An 18,354-nucleotide genomic window follows, 5' to 3' on the forward strand; every position below is an offset into this window, starting at 1 on the left:
GTGAAGAAACAAACTGCCACATTGATTTTCTCTGTTGGTCTCATTAACCTTTTACTGCAGTGGGCTAAATCAAGGTCACACAGAGTGTATGAAATCTATTTTGTAACAGAAAAGTATACACCTCACACACATGGTTATGGGCTTAGAAAAAGAAGACGTCACATATAGAGTTGAAATGTATTCAATTTTGAGTTTGCATCCCAATATTACACTATATATATATGTTACAGAAGACTGCAACATAAAACTGTTTGACATAGAAACTGTTTGACATAACATTACACTCATGAAGTCACTAGGTCATTTGACTACAGGAAAAGGTTACTTAAGTAATGGTTGGGTTCGTTTAAGGAACCAGGAAGTGCCTAGACAAGAGGTTATGAATTGAGAGTGGTTATACTGGTGCCCTTACTGAGCCCTCTCTCTCTCTCACTTTGTGTTCTGACAGCACAATCCCCCCTCCATCCACCCCCATGCACAGACCAAGGGTAATGTGATCAGACCAACACCAAGCACCAGGATCAATGGTGGCTTTGTTCAAGTCTCCATCCAGACAGACTGGCCTCTTCAACTACTACTACACCTCAGACTGATTTATCCACTCAGTCTTTTTAACATGGATATGATTGGTTTACTTACACACTGAGTGTACAAACATTAAGGATCCTTTCTCGAATATTGAGTTGCACCCCCCTTTTGCCCTCAGAACAGCCTCAATTTGTCAGGGCATGGACTCTACAAGGAGTCAAAAGCGTTCCACAGGGATGCTGGCCCATGTTGACTCCAATTCTTACCACAGTTGTGTCAAGTTGGCTGGATGCCCTTTGGGTGGTGGACCATTCTTGATACAAACGGGAAACTGTTGAGCGTGAAAAACCCAGCAGCGTTGCAGTTCTTGACACAAATCAGTGTACGTGTTGTTCAAACAGCTGCTACTTTGAGGGTTTTACTTGCAGCTATAGATCTGGATAAGAGCATCTGTGAAATGCAGAAGGATAGGTCTATGTCGTTTATCGCAGCAGACACACTCAGGCCGACATGAATTCTAGTGTGGACGTTGGAGCAGCGGAACGCTGAGCTGTCCTTAAACCTCGCTCTCCCTTACTTCCCTCTCAGAATGCTGAGGTGTCCTTAGCTCCTGAGGCACCGTCTATCCTTCTCGCTGTTCCTTCGTGTGTTTTCCCCAAGTCAATATTTGCAGCGGAGGGCACGGTTAAAGCCACTCCTGATCACACATTGAGTTGTCAGCCACCCGGGCCACCTGTCACTAACCTCGCCCTGGGAACACGGATCTTCCGTACGCTACCATCGTCATAGGACGTAGGAGCTTGGATTAGGATGTGTAATGTGCTTAATGACGCTTAAGAATGTTTAAAGTAAACTGAAACTTTTGTATGTTCCTTAAAAGGGCTTCTGATTATCTGAAACCTTCATTGATATCCAAATATTAAAACATTTAAATAATGACATTCATCTTCAAAAGAAACTGAGAAGAATTCCATTCAACACTGAAACACTTGTTAGATAAGAACTAGAAACAAAACCGTTAATGAACGACATCAACACATAGCAACCCAGATATTCATTTTAGGACATTTATTAAGACATGTACAAAATACTCATAATATGTATATATGTGTATGAATGCGTGTATGCATTTACAGACACATGGATACATACATTTCTAACAAAACAAAAATGGACCTCATTTTGGAGAGATTCAACTCAATCGTATCAAAATAAACACAATAAATCCAACCAAAAACGACATAATTCTAGTCCCACAAGAGACGTGAAGGCCACTGTTTTCACAGAAAACACTTTGAATTAGTTGACCCAGAGAACGATTCCATAGTTTTACCCCGTTGGACATTTAACACTGACTGAACACGCGTCACCCAACTGAAGCCAATACAGTTGTGTGTGTGTGAAGAAACACTGATAGGGGACTGTGTTTCTGTCACGGGGCATACAGGGGGACATTTGACCATCATGTCGTCACATGAAAGACCAGATACACTCGGTGGTACCTATTATAAAGCTGATGAAATATAATCAGAAGCTTCCTGAACTGAAGTTCAGAAAGGAAAACCCTCATTCACTGTTATGTACCCTTCTTGGTAAAAAGGCTCAGTCAAATCAAGCAACACTTTGCCCTGTTGTTCCTTTTCCTGTGATATGCAAACCACTAACGCCCACCAGTAGAAAACAACATGTAGCCTGCAGGCAGCGCTCGTTCAGCGCGTAGGCCAATCATCTAGGGGCGGTTCTGTTAAGTGTTCTCTTCTTAATACTGTTTCTTCCATTTGTTCTGGAGGGGAAATGTTGGAGTCAGGTCTTTTTTAGAGCTAGATAGTAGTAGAAGATAGCACAAGCAGTGTGGTGGGGATGGAGGGACATTATAAATAACAGTTAGGTCCTGTCCTGTCAGTCAGGATGCCTGGTGAAAACAACTTGGATTTGGCCTCAATATTTCTTTTTAAAGTACTTCCTCACTGATAACTCTTGCCTATGGGGAACTTTGCAAATAGCATCAAACAATATTCTTATTATTTGGTCAACTTCACATTCATTGTCTTGTTTTCTGTTGAAATCCTACGGTAGAAAAAGTGGCATGTTTTTCTTGAAGCGCACTTGGCCGTAAATAGGTTTTAAAATGGTGTACTGAGCATTGTCATTTGGCCACGTCTGACTACAGTTTGAAAACTCGAGGGACCACAGTTGAACACAGTGCAACATTCATTCAGGAGAGAGGGCGGGGCTTAGACTCATTCAGGAGCTGAAGGTTGGCTACAGATCCTGTCTGTCTGAGGAACGTGGTCCAATAGGGACACCCAGGGAAGGGATGGCACTACACAACTACAGAGCATAATGATGGAAGATAGGAAGGATCATTTAGCTTAAAGAAGTCTGACTCAATACTTAGTCTGACTTAATACTGGGGAGATCCTGGAGATGTTTCTATTGATTTTCTACCTTGATCATTGCTCACCTCTTAGCTCAGCGCTGATAAATCAGTATCAGATAAATATATAGGAGCTTAGTGCATAAGACAGGGCTAGCTGATAGGCTATATGGGACAGTGACAGACAGCAACCAGAATAGTCATAGTGTGTGGTTACTGTACATCCTCAACCTGAACCAACAGTGTTAAAAATGATCACAATAAAACATCTACATAAACATATGAATGATCATCTCACAGCTATAGCAGTACCTATACTTTACAAAGCCGGGGCATGAGTGTGTGTGTGTGCATTCTTGCGTACAAGCAATGTCCTCCATCCCTGATCGAGGGAGTTTGAGCGAGCAGGGCAAACAAATGGACGTAGGAAATTGAGCATTTCTTGGTGGACATCTTAGGTTGGTGTGTGGAGAGAAGAAAAGGAAGTAGTACAGACATGTCTGATTCTGCCCTGTACATTCAGTATCTTCCTCTGCTACTGGGGAGTCCTCATATCAAAGTCCCAGTCACACAGGAGAACAGTAGCAGAGCTGCTTCTTCAACAGACCTGCACCTTGAGATCACCAGACCTGTGCAGAGCAACTGTTAAGGCAGCAGGACTGCCTTGTCTGTCTCTCATATCTGACTATCTATTGGCTTGTCTTTCACCATGTCTTTCTAGCCTGGTGGGTTGTCTGTCTCTCTGCACCCTTTGTCCCAGTGGTGAAACCAAGCCAGCAGCTCATTCATTCAGAGTTCTGCCACCTAGTGGTGATAACATGGTATTGTCACGTATTGGCGTCAGTGGTGTGTTAGGTGGTCTAGTGCCCGTGCTGCGGCCCGTGGTCGTTGTACTGGTTGTGGGCGGGGTGGTTGGGGGGCAGTGGAGGACCGTTGACGCCGGGGTGGTAGAAAGCACAGTTGCTCTCATAACGGCAGTTTCCTTTCATCATGAAATGGCGACACACCGGCCTTTTGGACATGTCTGGGAGGAGGAGAGATAAAAAATAACAGAGTTGGAACACAACTAGCCAGCCAACCAAACGTCTGTACTGACTGCATCAAGGCTACAAGATGGCAAACAGAAATCAACTTGGTCTTTACTTTAATTGCACTACTGTGGGGCGGAGCCCTACATGGACAATACAGGGCGCCGTTTCGGACTGGCCCTATAGGCATCTAACATAGAAACAGAATTACTAGAAGGGACATTCCCTTTCAATTCAACTCACCTCCCATGTTGTTGTGTCCTCCTCTAGGTCCTCCACGTCCCCTCCCTCTGAAGCCCACCTGTTCCCCTCCTCTCCCTCGGCCGCCGCGGTGGAAGTGTCCCCCCCGGTGTGGCCCCCCCCTCATCGAGTCGTCCCCCCAGTAGTTGCCGTTGTCTCCTCCGTGGCCCTGGGGCGGCGGGGGCCCCATCATGCGGGGGTTAGCGTTGAAGCCAGGGGGTCCGTGGTTGTGTGGGGGCGGGGGGTGGTTGTAGTGGGGTCCTCCAGGGCCCGGGGGCTTGCCTGCAGGAGGGTACCCCACTCCGTTCATGGGCATGCCCATGTTGAGGTTGTTCATGTTGGGCAGGTTGTTCATGCCTGGACCGTGGCCCAACAGGCCCTGGCTCACTGTGGAGGAAAGACATATACAAAGTTAATAATCATTCTACCACACATATCGTCATACACAGTTAAGTGTAGGAAGAAATGGAAGAATACTTGGTTTGTTGGCTTGAATAAGTGTGTGAGAACTGAAGGTGTGTGTGTGTGTGTTGTAAAGGTGTGTGTGTGTACCTCCGGGCGGGGGTCCGGTGGGGGGGCCCTGGTTCTGGGTCTGCTGTAGAGAGCCCAGCAGCTGTTTGATCTTTTCAGAGAAGTCTGGCTGCTTGATCAGGTCCTCAGTAGACTGGCCACCACTAGCTCCCTACAGGAGAGAGAGGGAGGAAGACAATAAAATAAACATCACAGATCAACTTGTTACAGGGCTTCTCCAGGCGTTCCAGAAGTTGTTTAAAACAGTTGCAGTACATAATGCATTAATCTGATCATAATGTCAAAACAGGATTAGTTCATGTTTTGACATTTTTTTAATCTCTTTCCCTTACCATGATGGAGGTGAGTAGCTCCTGTACGTTAACGGAGGGGGCAGCGGGGGCACCAGGCGTGCCCTGGGCGATGTTGCCTAAGTTACCCAGGTTGCCCAACAGGTTGTTGGCCCCCAGGTTGCCCATGAGGTTGGCGAGGACGGGGGGGAGCTTGGAGCCCTCCACCCCGCCGGGGCCCACGCCAGAGCCAGGCTGGGACGACGTGTCCATGGGCTCCATGTAGCTGTCGTCCATCATGGTGGAGTCCTGGAGAGGAGGGAGTTAGTGCACTGGACACAGAGGATGTTTGGAGCATTGTGTGTGTTCTATATATTATAGGTTACTTTTCAATCACTTTGGCGCATTTTTCAGATGCAAAAGTCTTCAAACAAAAGCCCAAACTGATAACACCTGTAATGCTTCTTATTTTATGTTCAAAACCTTTGGTTGTGCATTCATTGGAGTTAAACACATTTTTCGAACTGCTCCAAAGTGATTGACAGAAAAGGGTACATCTCACCTCGTCCAAAGGTATGAGGCGTGGAGGCATGGGTTCGTAGGCCTCAGGCTCTGGTTCATGGGGGCTGTCAGGAACACTGAGGAGGAGACAGGAGGTGAGTTTCCCCAATGTAATGCAAGGCACTTTGAGCACCTGGTAACCCACTAGGCTATAGGAATCCATACGTCTGTCTGTCTGTCTGACCGTCTGTCTGACCGTCTGTCTGACCGTCTGTCTGACCGTCTGTCTGACCGTCTGTCTGACCGTCTGTCTGACCGTCTGTCTGACCGTCTGTCTGACCGTCTGTCTGACCGTCTGTCTGACCGTCTGTCTGACCGTCTGTCTGTCTGACCCTCTCAGTGAATACGTACCTCTCCTTGGTAAGGAAAATCTCCTGCAGGATGCCAGTCTCACGGTCCCTCTGTGTGAGTCTCTCTGTGCTGTTGGCCCCGGCGTTGACCAGGGGGCCGGTGAGGGCCAGGGGCCTCGGGAGGCTCCAGGGTACCCGCTCCTCCATGGAGTCGTGGGACAGGCGTCTCGCCATCTCAAACGTGTGGCGGTCCATCATCATCTCGCGCTTCGCCGCTTCGCCAAAGTCCTTGACCTTGTTGACATTGACTGGAGAGGGGGATAAGAGGGAAGAGGAGGAAGGTGAGAGAGGTGGAGAAGGAGGAGAGAGTTAGCCTTGGCACCCAACATGGATGTGATCAGGAGAAAGGGATATATTTGATTTATATAATTATAAAAAAAATTATCTTGAGGATAAATGACAAAAGAATTGGGGGAAAAACATTTAACAGAACTTAGTAAAGAGTAGATCATGTATTTACTGTACAGTTAGCTAGCTACTGTATTGACAACTACCTAGTTTGACTATACAACCACAGTTTGACGTGCAATTACACACAACACCGACCAAAACAAATGAATTGAAGTTACCGTTAGTTTTTGTTCTCTCACCTCTCTCGGTCTCGTCCAGGTCGAAGTAGAAGTACTCTTTGAGCTGCTCCTCCTCGGCCCAGCGCACGCTCTTCTTCTTCTTGCCCTTTTTGGTCAGCTGACTGTCCTCTTCGCCGCGGGGCTCCGCCAGGGCGTTGGGCTTCTCGCTGCCCGTGTCCATGGCCTCGGGGTCGTCAGCAGGGACGGGTGTCCCAGGCTGCTCCAGGTCTACTGGGACCTCGTGGGGAGGGGTGGTGGAGACCGTCTGGGTCTCTGGGGACAAGGGCTTGGCACCGCCCTGAGGCGACAGGTAGGGGGGTTTACCCTCGAACGGACACGGCTGAGAGGAGGAGGAGGGAGGTAGAGAGATGGGTGAATACTCAATTCCATTTGCACAGCCTTCCATAGATTCAGGTGGTTGAGAGAGGAGTTGTCTGTCTGTCTACCTTGTTTGAGGTGGGAGAGACAGCTTTGGGGTCTCTACCTTCCTTCCCTTTCTTCTTCTTAATCTTGATGCCAGGCACGGGGGCGGAGTTTAGGGCATCCAGGAAGCCTGTACCCTCAAGGGCTGTAGAGAGAAAGGAAAGTCTCTTAGTGACATCAATAACAGTCAACATAATGTCGTGGTAGTTGAGGGGGAGATGGGTTTAAAAGTGTGTTCGATGCACAGCACACTTTTTTTCTGAGGAGTAGGGCACAAAATACATGGCATGTGAAAGAAACAGAAATGTTTGTTTATGCTCTGAAACGGTAAGCTCCCTTGTAGTTTACTGCAAGGTTTCAAGTTTGAAGAAGACCTTCCAGTTGAAACGTTGCAATAAATATAACAATATAGTGTAGGGGAACATATACAACAGTGTGTGGGTATCTACCAGGGTTGAGGAGGTCAATTCCTTTTCAATTCAGTAAGTAAACTGACATTTAAATGAAAACATTTTCTCAGAGAAGTGCTGAGGACACCTGGAATGGGAATTTCACTTCCAACTCACTGGAGTGAAGAGGAATTGACCTCAACCCCGATATCTACTTGTTGAGGGGTCAGATGTAGCCTACTCTACTCGTTGAGGGGTCAGATGTAGCCTACTCTACTCGTTGAGGGGTCAGATGTAATATAGTAAATGCAGTGAATGGGTCAAAAAGATGGGTACATACTTGTTTCTGTTGAGGACTTACGTTGTGCTGGGATGATCTTCACCTTGATCTCCTTGGTCTGGTTAGGAGTGGTGTTGAGTGGTTTGTACTTCTTCTCCACAGGGGGAGCGTCCAGAGGACCAAAACTGGTGGAGAGACCAGAGAAACACGGGTTAGGTTTTCCTCCTTAGGACACAGACAGTGTTTTTATTATGAGAGTTTGAATGAGTAATAATTCCAATATATTCATTACAAATGGCAAATACATGTGCCAAAGAGCGGTTTGATCAGTACTCGAGGTTATCCCATAATGAGGCAGCACTGAGCAGTGGTGTTATTCTGTGGTTATGCCATTTCTATCCTGTTATTGCCTGGTAAGCCGTAGGACGGTGACACCCATACACAATGTGGACATGGATGCTATTGTGTAGTATACCTGGGTCTCTTGAGGACTTGGGCTGGTTTGATATTGTACTTGTCCCCCAGCTGAAGGGCCACGGGGGGCTTCTTGACCAGGACAGGGGTGGGAGCATCCATCTCCAGGCCTGGAAGACAACACACAGGACAGGGTCAGGTCATTACATGGTACTACATCTAGCACTTCAGCCACAGCAGAGCTTCATCTCCACAGTCAGAAACAGAATGACTTTTTCAGAGTTGCATATTACTGTTTTCTACTGAAGGACAATAACCTTATACACAAAATCATATTTTGTAAATGAAAAACTTTTTGGTGATAAATTGTGACGTCAAAGTGTGAGTGTAGTTTGACAAGCGTAGTGTACCTATGGAGCGGATCTTAGCATGGCTGGGAGCGTGAGCTTTGGGCTTCTCCTTCTTCCTCTCCTCCTCTGCAGCCTTCCCTCCATCAGCTGCCTTCACCTCTCGGACTGGCACTTTCCCCTCCTCCTTCTTCCGCTTCTTATCTGAGAGAAAGAGAGAGACGGGGGAGTTACGTAAACATAAAGAGATTACAGTGAAGAGGAGAGTTAGACACATGTTTACATTTTAAACATTTATCAGACGCTCTTATCCAGAGTGACATACAGTAGTGAGTGCATACATTTTTGTATTTTTTCATACTGGTCCCGCGAGGGAATCGAACCCACAACCTTGGCATTGCAGGTGCCATGCACTATCAACTGAGCCACACAGGACTAGGGTCCGAGGTCGAACGTGAATGTGAGAGAAAGAGGGGAAAAGAAGGAACAGTGGAGAGCATGAAGGGAAGGGAAGGAGGAGAGCTACCTGCAGGAGAGGTGGTGGAGACACTCTGGGAGCGGATGGTAGCCATCCAGCCATCCACCAGCCCAGCGGACAGCTTCCTCAGCTCTGAGAGGGAGACACACCATTAGTTACACATCAACCTCAGACACTGTCATTCAACAATTTACATCTACTGCACAGATACCGCCACTATGGAACTCTATTGTCTTGGCCTTGGGTTTGTGAGAAAGCGAATTACAAATAAAATGCTAAATCATTTCCCCGCAGAGGTCTATTAGTCAGCTCAGTGTATTAGAGAGGGTGGAACCACCAGGGAAAAGAAAGTTGTATAAAAAACATACCCTCAGTCTCTCCAGTCTTGCTGAGCTGCTTGACCAGTTTGGCAGTGTTGTTCTGTTTCAGGTGGTCTACAGTGAGGGGCAGTTTCTGCAGCGTCAGCAGGATGAGCTGTAACAGGGGGGTGTTGGTGCTAGTCTTGGAGTAGGTCAGCCACGTATTCAGCAGCTTGTAGCCTCCCACTCGGATAAACCTGGACAAAGAGAAGGGACAGTCACTCAAATTCTGTTTAAATTGCCAATTTTTACAACGTATTTGTCAAAGTGCTTTACCGTAACCTGGCATAGACACCCAACCAACCAAAGAACAAGATGCAGCACAGTGGCAGAGAAAGCTCCCTAGTGAAGTAACTAAACAAGCCAGCCAGACCATAAGCCAATAAGGTTGATCAATTAAGAACAAAAGATGGGAGTAGAACTTACCGGTTGAGAATGTCGTGGGACTTGGTTTGTAGTAGGATATTCAGGTACATACACCTGCTCACCATCTTGTGAGAGGCCTTCATGAGACTGTGGAGAAAAAGACCAAGAAGGAAGCTGACAATCAGAACAAAAGATAGGAGATTGACAATGCTACCATTACAGTCCACACTCGCAACTCAAAATAATGTAAAAAATTATGAAAAACACCAAACAGTAAAAAGTAAATAAGACCAAAAGCACACCATCAATTATTAAAAAAATGGCAGTGTGTTAATTACCTGAAGACTTTGGTGACTCCCTCCAGGCTGCGGAGCTCTCCATCTTTCCCCAGAAGGTTCTCTACTCCCTTCAGGACCTCTCTGGGGTCCACTGGGCCCACCGCCATCTGTGCTCTGAGCGAGGAACAGACAAACACACTTAATATACAGGAGATCGCCTTACAACTCTGGCGCTTACTAAACAGTCATCATTATCATCTCTTTCAATATGCAGCGAAAGTGATGTTTGCACTGCATGGTTCTTCCAGGCATGTCAGATTACACTTTGTTTTGGGAGAGCTCCTTGGAACAGACACCATCCGTTCTTCTCTAGATCCTGCACAAAGCAACGGCTTACAGACAATTCAACATAGGTACTAAACCACAAGACCATTCCAAACTCCTCTCTACCACACGACTGGAAACAGACCGCAGTTTCCTGCTATCCACAAAGCCGAGAGCAACACCGCAGGGGCCAACGTCAAATCACCCACATCTTCAGTCACACTGAAATCTGTCAAAACATAGGGGGTAGTGACATTCCCAGCTAACCCCTCCAAATCTACTGTTCAGCCTCAGTGCTGCTTTCGCATTCCAAATTCCATACTGCAGTGAACACCATGACTCACTGGCTGATGTATTGCCTCATACTTCAAATATTTGCATTTATTTTTCTCTTGAGGGCCGGATCTGTCAGTTGTATGGATTATCCTCATAGCGGAGGGAGAAGGGAGGATAGACGTAGCCTACTGTCTTGTCTCTGTTCTCAGGAGCTGTTGTAAGGCTTCCTCTAAGACAGCTGGGTATAGCCTAATACAAAGAATGCTTATAGGTCATGCTGCTAGTTCATTTTCTGTGTCAGTAATTCAATAGAACACTTTTGAGAGAGACAGCGGGAGGAAATAGGCAAGGAGTCAGTTCAACACAACACATTAGAAAATGACAGGTTGGGCTGTAGTTTAGAATAGGTTCATGAGGACTTCCCCCAAAGGCAGCAATATATTCAAGTAACTGCTTTATTCAACAGATTGTTAAAACATTACAAACAAGTTTCAACAAAACCTTACATTTACGATTGCCTTAACAATATGTACAATCTAGAAAAGTTCATGGTAAGTGCAAATAAAAACAGATGAGTGATTAGGCTTGAATATGACAACCAGTAGGCTGAAAAACTAGTGGAGGGGAAGGTAGTTGTTGGTCTGAGCAGCAAACTTGTAAAACACATACTGGCACTGTACTGTTCTATTCTCTGAAAAATAATCCCATTGAGGAATCTATTGATTATTTTACAGAAATGTTTTTATAGAAATGTCAAAGGCGATGGGAGCTATGGAAGCTAGGATACTTTACTGATGCTGTAATGGTAACGGAACAGGATGTTACAGCCTACGTGTTTGTTAAGTGTGGGTGAATAATACTTTGGGTAGCTTCCCCCTCCACTAATAACAGACACATACTGGTAGCTAAACACCGAGGCGCACACACACACAGACGGCCCTCAAACTGAAAGCCTACCAGTATTCAGTTTCAGGCAGGCGGTGCACTAGACTGGTGGTTGGAATGACTGACCAGCTCCTTCACTGACAGAAGTCTGCAGTCAGTTTACCAGTAGTCTCAGGTGGCTCAGGAACCCGAGGAGTACAGTTGGTTGAATAGAACACAGAAAAAGCCTATTCTATGACAAATGCACTGTACTATTAATTTCAGTTAGCTAAAAGGAACATATTTAACTTCTTGCTTGTAAGTATAAATAATGATTTTAAAGTAATATTAAAGTTACTTGTATTGGTATTTTAAGTGATTGAGCTCCCTTAAAGTTTACAGGACTAGCACGGAACCAGTATGTTAATTGCCTATGATTAACATTAGAATAAAGGGAATATTTGATCTGAAGCATTATCAATTTCCCCCCCCCCCCCCACACACACACACACTACATGTCTACACTGTGGTCAAAAGAAATTCACACATTTCAAAAATATATATATATATATTTTTAAATACATCATAAATTCACTAGTCATTTAAGTTAGCTATTACTATGCCTGCTGGGGTGGCAGGTAGCCTAGTGGTTAGAGCGTTGGGCCAGTAACCGAAAGGTTGCTAGATCAAATCCCAGAGCTGACAAGGTAAAGAATCTGTCGTTCTGCCCCTGAACAAGGCAGTGTTCCTAGGTCTTTATTGTAAATAAGAATTTGTTCTTAACTGACTTGCCTAGTTAAATAAAAATGTATATATTTGAAATGTATGCTTAAACTGAGCAGGACATTGGCTCTAGTAGAAGTGTGTGGTTAAAATAACAAGAGTTAGTTAACCTGTGCTACAGTTCAATATAGGGAACACTTAACTAGTAGACCGAGATCAGTTGGGGATCCAGTGACTACAGATGGATCCTCTATGTATAAAAACGCAATATAATCTCCACTAAAATAACAAACCATCGCTGCAAATTATTACTTGAATTTTTTGCTTAGCCTTGTTCAAACTATCAATCTATGCGTAAATCATAACATTTTAGAGTAGGGGCGGGACTGAGGCTATCAACATGCTTTCCCCCCTCATTGTTCAATATATGTTAATATTTTAAAACTCATAATATGGTTCGACTATGTTCATTATCATATACTTTGAATTACTGTATCCAAGTATTACATGGATAATATCCAAGTATTTCATTTTGAAATGTCATGTGAGGAAATCAGTTGTCTTACCCGTTTAACTGTTGTAGTAGAAGTTTTATATAGTCTCAGAACTCCACAACACGGGACATAACACACAACTCCTGAAAATGTCACAACTGTTACACACGCACAAAGTCAATAGAAAGAAGTTATTGGGAAGACATGAGCTTAGTAAAAAACAAGTCAATGGAGGAATAGATGTGAAGTAAATTAATGTTCATACACACATACAATGGCTTTGGTGTATTAACTGAACTATATAGCAATGCAGTTGAAAACAGTAACACCTGTTATCATTTATCTAGAATGTAACAAATACTTCTGTCACAATAGCTCAAAGCCCTGCCTATACCAAGTGATTATTTTGTTTACATAACAATGTCCTTATCCATGGTTGACAATCACCATTAAATAAAATACTTTTGTTCTATGGGGGAAAATATAAATTGGGAAAGAACAGCCTGTAGATAATCAACTTAATTCATTTGTATATGCCTCCTTTCATTCATCGCACAATGTTCATGATGGTTATATAAGAATATCACGCAGCCGGCAGCCCTTTAAGACAAACTCTGCATCGGTCATTGCATTGCACGCCCTACCCTAGAATAAAGATCCTGTTCAATGACTAGTTCTGGTTAGGGTGACGTTAGGACGGAGGGGGGGAACTAACTACATCTAGGCCCTGCCCTCTTTTGTTAACGGCTTCGTGGCTGCCAGTCTCGAGAACATAAAGAACAATGTATGCCAGTTACATTCGCCACAACACAGTTAGCCTACTATCACATTAGCAGCGCTGGAGGATCATTTACTAGCTCAAAAGAACTAAAGGTGGCGAACCACAACGGCTACCGGCTACATCGAGACGAAACTCGTTCCGCTACTCCTGTCGCTCCAGAAAAACACATTGTTGCCTCGAGTGTTCTGAAAAGACAAAACTACAACGACCACGACATTTTGATGTAGTTCCAACAAAACCAGTCTGCCTTGTACAATATTTCGAATGAGCATTTCCATCTTGCAATCTTTATCCTCAGATTGCCGTATAAATATCGGACACCTGGGGAAATTTCCTGCTTTAACGATATCGACGATACAATGTCATGCGTAGAAAACCACAAATGACCAATTTTTCCAGTGAAATCCGTCATCCTCAAACTAAGCAATCTTTATGTATAGATTGCGGTAGGTGTATATTCCAAGGAGCTCCTATCAATTTAGCAGAGGGAGAAAAACATTCCCTTAACCTACGGCAATCTTTATGAATAGATTGCTTATGCTTAAATTAAACACTTATTATACAGTTTATTTTGATCCGTCTCACACACAAAGAAACGGAGCGTTTCCACTCCGCACTTTCCTGTGTGAGCTCATAAACTAACGCGTTAGCTTTCGCTACAAGTAACTAGCTAGTCCCGTACGGAGACCAGTTAGCGGACCTAGACTAAATCTAGCTACGACTAAACGATTTCTCATTTAATGAATTTAACGTTATGTTCAGATTGGTTTGAAAATCAACACTTACTATAAATACCTCTCCTCAGCGTCTCGGGTAACTATATTATATTGTGCTTTACAGCAACAGATATCTTGTTACATCAGTTTTAAATCGTTAACCGTCATGTTTTAACGTTAACAATCTTATGGCTGGAAAAACTGGTTTTATGGGCGGGGTTGTGGCAGCTAAAAACTAGCTTTTCCTTCTGGAACAAACTGGAGGCAAAAAATAGTAATCAAATGTCCATTACTTGAAGAAAAAAATAGATTTTTGAATTAGGATGTTCAAAGTCCTCGACGGTCACTCTTCAGAGACAAAAGACCTGAAAAAGAGCACACAAAACGAAAAACACATTTAAGATACATTCACTTATTTTCTTTGTGTTCATACAAACCTGAATCTTGGAAGACGTGTCTTATGATGGATTATGGTGAAAATGAATAATTGCGCAGTATTTTTTTGTTTGTTCAAAGTAGCACTGTTTCTTTAGACGTTACTCACCTCAGAACAAATCCAGGAATGAACTAGAAAGGGAGGGACTTGGTATTTATACCCTGTGACGTTTTTGACGTCATACGCGTTTTCGAGCATGCGCTTTCTGGGGTTTTCATGGTAACAAAATGGAGTTTTTGATCACGCGCAGTTGAAGAACGACCTTCATTGTCCATCAAGGACAGAAAGAGGGCGTTGCACACGTTTTGTACATTCTCTTTTCAATTTCTTTCACGTCTCAAGTCTATTGTTGCTTATCAGTAAAAAATTGAATCACTATCAGTGATAACTCACAAAATATGTTACTTGTACTTGGTTATAATATCACATTTGGGTATAAATTCGATTGTAATATTTGTACAAAATGGCTGCGACGCACTCGAGCACGTTGCCTGCCACACCCGCGGACACTATCAAAACCTTGCCCTTAAATTTCAAATGACGAAATGAATAATGAAATAAAATTCATAAAATAGGTTCCTTGAAGTCCAAAATGAGTTTCTTTGGTCATGCACACAAATAAATAATGTGCTACTTCACCTTTCACCTGTAAACTTTCAACCCTCAGCTGTGAAAGGCAAAATGGCAGCATCCATACGAGGCGTTGGAAGGGTTTTATGCCGCGTGACCCCTTTGCTTTTACAGAATATTCGGCAGAATAAGGTACTTCACAATTCATTATTTTCTATAGTGCGTCAGGTAAGCAAACGCTAGGACTTCTGCTGCACACCTACGTTACACATTTAGATCATGAAACAGTGACCGAACTACTGTCGGTAGTTCACTAGCCAGCAGTGAACTACAGCAGCTAATTAAGTTATAGAGCTAGCTAGTTAGAAACATACCTGTGCATCATCCAATACAACACCAGTCATATGTTTCACATAACCAGTCCATGCTAAATTATTAGCAGTATTGTCTTGTGTACAGTACACTGTATTTGCATGTTTCATACTTGACTGACAGTCACAATATTTGTTTGGTTTCTATCTTCCAAAGAGTGTACCTGTCAGGCTTTGCACCCAGGCTGTGTTTCCAGGTGTGCAGTCCAGCCTCTCTCTCTGCACTGCAGCCTCACCTGAGATCCCCAGTGATGCCGCTGAGGCAGAACAGGCGCTTGCCCGCTACAAGGACAGACCATGGGACTACCTGGAGAGCGAAGGTATGGAGATTAGACCTTGAATGTCTACTCTACACACTTTTTTTAAAGGGATGGTTCTGCATACCCAGACAAAGTATGCTCAATGGAGAATCTCCATGCAAGTAGTCCAGGACTAGTGTAATTAATTTGTTAATCCATCCATAAGTGAGCATTGACTTGGTGTCCATCCACCTCTCCTATTTGTAGAGTACATAGCGCTCTATGGAACCAGTCCAGTGTGGTCTGACTACAGGAGGAACCACAAAGGCGGGATTCCTCCTCAGAAGACGCGCAAGACTTGCATTGTACGTGTAACAGAGCTGGTTCTGTGACAGTTCTCTGAGCTATTACCCAGGCTTTGGGGAGTGCACAGATGTCTTCCATGATGCTGTCTGCTCTATAACCCCATATTATTATATTCTCCACTAAACAGATGTGATTGCAACCTCACTTTGTTTCGTTTTCAGAGAGGAGACAAGATATGTGGGAACCCCTGTCCAATCTGTCGAGACTCCAATGTCATCATCCACTATCAGGTCTGGTCTCTCACTCATGGAACACACACATTGTGAGCAATGGAATATTAGATTACATTTGATTGGTTTTGTTCAGTTGACTTAACAGGCTATTCAATTTTGTTTGTAAATCAATGGCCCATTGTCTTCCTGTAGAATGTGAAGCTACTGCAACAGTTCATCAGTCCAAATACAGGCATTGTGTATGACTCCACACGGACAGGTAAGATATGTTCAATTTACCTAATGTATACAATTCTATGAATGAATCATCCATGCTGAATTCAGCAGGTGTTATCTAAACGCTTGCTGGTGTCATCAAAATAAGTTATTTGATTGACAAACACAGTCGACACTGAGGCTGCCAATGGGTGTTTCAGTGACTTTAAAACATTTCTCCATGAAGTAAACAACCTTTTGCAAGGTTTCAGGTAACTAAAGTGCCACATTTTATATTATCTCCGTCTACATTTTTATCCAGGAGTGTGTCAGAAACAGCAAAAGCAACTCAATCAGGCGATTGGCACTGCAAGAGACCATGGTAAGTTCAGCCTCTGTGACTAAGGAGCAGAATGCTAGAGCGCTACAGTAATAATGGAGAATTGCATTTTTGTGACCAGCCCAGTGCTTCAACAAGGCCACCAAAACAGAAAATGTAGTTCTCTACATGACATTGTCCATATTTTTTCCAGGGCTTCTACCCTTCCAGGTTCCTCATGTGGACTTCTCAGGAGAGGACTACTCCAACTGCCATGACGCAGTGGGCTCAACCCCTCCTCCCCCCACCATTACCTCAGGTGATCCTTGGTACCGGTGGTACCACACCATACAGCCGGACAAGACTGAAGTGGCTAAAGTCAAGAAGACCTATAAGGCATATTTGAAATAGATGAAAGACCTACCTGAAATTGATGAGGGAGTATCAGAGGAATTATGGTGAAAGTTTGAGGATTTAATTTGGTGATTCTGGACAGAGCACATTTTGTATATAAAACAAATTAGTGTCAAAATATTCAGATTGTTAGACAGTGTTTTGTTTTTGGACCTTAGACTAAAAATATGAAAGGCAATTTAGCCTTACGCTAAAACACATCACAGATTAATTCCAGGCTACAATTTATCAGCTCAGTTACAGTACATGCTACTATATGGACCATCCATGAGTAATCTGTCTAATCTCATATCCATGGTTTTGTATTTAAAGAGCAAGTGGTACAATAAAAACATGTAAGATGCAAAATCATTTATTTCATTGCCTTTTTGTCTGTAGGAAATACTTGATAATACAGGTATGTTTATTCCCAGTTAAGAGCTCTGTTTCTACATGTATGGAGCCAGTGGTAATGTATTGCCATTTCCTCTATTGTAAGTACTTCAGCATATTGCTTTCTTCCTGTCCCATCGCCCCATGAGACATGCCTATTCGTTCAGTCAAATTCTGAATTCCAAATCACCCCCTTGCCCAAGACACTTCTGGATCCTATCTTTTCAGATCTACAGGTGTGTGTATATAGGGGGGCAAGGGGGCAAGTTGTAGTTCTGAAAATGTATCTCATAGTACACCAGGGGTGCGTCTGAATAATCCAACGTGGCTTCCTTGACTTCAGCCATGATGTTTCCAAAAAAGTTCAGAATGATCGAGGAGACGAGGAAAGGAAGCCACTTTAGACTATGAAGATGCACCCCAGCATCAGTGGTGGGTTATATTGCATTACATTTCTATTTCCTCCTGGGGTCTGTTCAAAATGGCACCCTATTCCCTACATAGTGCAGTACATCTGACCAGGGCCCATAGTGTTCTGGTCAAAAGTAATGCACTATATTAGGGAATAGAGCCCTGGTTCTGCTGTAGGTAGGTCACTCCTTGACCTTGTGGACCAGGGTCTCCCCCAGTGATTCCAGGACCTCCCGTTTGTAGTCCTCAAAGTCTCCGTCTATCTGGTTGACGGACCGGTCCTCCACCACCCACAGCTGACAGGCTGTCTCAGTGATCAGCCGGGCATCGTGACTCACAATGATCACCGCTGTGATTGGACAACAGGGAAGAGGATATAACCATAAGATATGAGAAACACTGATGTCCAAAGTCTCTACCAAAGGGCACTATCAACAGCATGCAAATTATGTGTTTGATGTTGACCGGCATTTTATTTATGCCATCACTACGCTACTTTCTGATCCTACATTTTAACAAAAAT

At 43.9% G+C, this 18,354-nt stretch overlaps 3 protein-coding genes across 12 annotated transcripts in view; 1 reads left to right on the forward strand and 2 right to left on the reverse strand.

The window, feature by feature from the left end:
- Nucleotides 1-1,581: 1,581 nt before the first annotated feature.
- LOC106588707 (serine/threonine-protein phosphatase 1 regulatory subunit 10) lies at nucleotides 1,582-14,718 on the reverse strand. Of its 7 annotated transcripts, XM_045709801.1 has the most exons (18): nucleotides 14,510-14,718; nucleotides 14,036-14,330; nucleotides 11,345-12,611; nucleotides 9,848-9,961; nucleotides 9,570-9,656; nucleotides 9,153-9,340; nucleotides 8,833-8,916; nucleotides 8,370-8,510; nucleotides 8,021-8,129; nucleotides 7,606-7,730; nucleotides 6,900-7,021; nucleotides 6,454-6,793; nucleotides 5,886-6,132; nucleotides 5,536-5,611; nucleotides 5,037-5,282; nucleotides 4,726-4,855; nucleotides 4,177-4,560; nucleotides 1,582-3,929 (listed from the first exon to the last, which is right to left on the reverse strand). In XM_045709801.1, exons 4-18 carry the CDS (start codon nucleotides 9,952-9,954, stop codon nucleotides 3,766-3,768), a joined length of 2,550 nt encoding a protein of 849 aa, XP_045565757.1. In that variant the 5' UTR covers nucleotides 9,955-9,961; nucleotides 11,345-12,611; nucleotides 14,036-14,330; nucleotides 14,510-14,718; the 3' UTR covers nucleotides 1,582-3,765. The 7 variants fall into 7 exon arrangements, with proteins under 7 accessions (XP_045565757.1, XP_014033454.2, XP_045565756.1 ...); XM_014177979.2 differs by lacking the exon at nucleotides 11,345-12,611; XM_045709800.1 differs by having other exon boundaries at nucleotides 12,541-14,330.
- Nucleotides 14,719-14,855: 137 nt separating this feature from the next.
- On the forward strand, nucleotides 14,856-17,399 carry mrps18b (mitochondrial ribosomal protein S18B). The gene is made up of 7 exons (XM_014177985.2): nucleotides 14,856-15,163; nucleotides 15,500-15,662; nucleotides 15,849-15,946; nucleotides 16,109-16,177; nucleotides 16,313-16,379; nucleotides 16,638-16,697; nucleotides 16,849-17,399. The coding sequence occupies exons 1-7, from the start codon at nucleotides 15,083-15,085 to the stop codon at nucleotides 17,043-17,045; spliced, it is 735 nt and encodes a 244-aa protein (XP_014033460.1). The 5' UTR covers nucleotides 14,856-15,082; the 3' UTR covers nucleotides 17,046-17,399.
- abcf1 (ATP-binding cassette, sub-family F (GCN20), member 1) overlaps nucleotides 17,385-18,354 on the reverse strand; it is a 31,417-nt gene continuing 30,447 nt past the window's right edge. For all 4 annotated transcript variants that reach the window (XM_014177932.2, XM_045709192.1, XM_045709191.1 and 1 more), the window contains 1 exon segment: nucleotides 17,385-18,180. In XM_014177932.2, coding sequence (XP_014033407.2) covers nucleotides 18,014-18,180 — 167 coding nt within the window. In that variant the 3' untranslated portion in view covers nucleotides 17,385-18,013.

Source organism: Salmo salar, chromosome ssa27, assembly GCF_905237065.1.
Source record: "Salmo salar chromosome ssa27, Ssal_v3.1, whole genome shotgun sequence".
Lineage (NCBI taxonomy): Eukaryota > Metazoa > Chordata > Actinopteri > Salmoniformes > Salmonidae > Salmo > Salmo salar.

What these genes read in the sequence shown, in the direction of transcription:
- LOC106588707 (XM_014177979.2), bottom strand. Translation starts at nt 9,954, where the DNA reads ATGGCGGTGGGCCCAGTGGACCCCAGAGAGGTCCTGAAGGGAGTAGAG. An exon ending in GGAGTCACCAAAGTCTTCAG is followed by an intron (nt 9,657 to 9,847) that starts GTAATTAACACA and finishes TTTTCTCCACAG; the next exon opens with TCTCATGAAGGCCTCTCACA. An exon ending in CACCGGACCCCCGCCCGGAG is followed by an intron (nt 4,561 to 4,725) that starts GTACACACACAC and finishes TTTCCTCCACAG; the next exon opens with TGAGCCAGGGCCTGTTGGGC.
- mrps18b (XM_014177985.2), top strand. Translation starts at nt 15,083, where the DNA reads ATGGCAGCATCCATACGAGGCGTTGGAAGGGTTTTATGCCGCGTGACC. An exon ending in AGACGCGCAAGACTTGCATT is followed by an intron (nt 15,947 to 16,108) that starts GTACGTGTAACA and finishes TTTCGTTTTCAG; the next exon opens with AGAGGAGACAAGATATGTGG. An exon ending in TGGCACTGCAAGAGACCATG is followed by an intron (nt 16,698 to 16,848) that starts GTAAGTTCAGCC and finishes TATTTTTTCCAG; the next exon opens with GGCTTCTACCCTTCCAGGTT.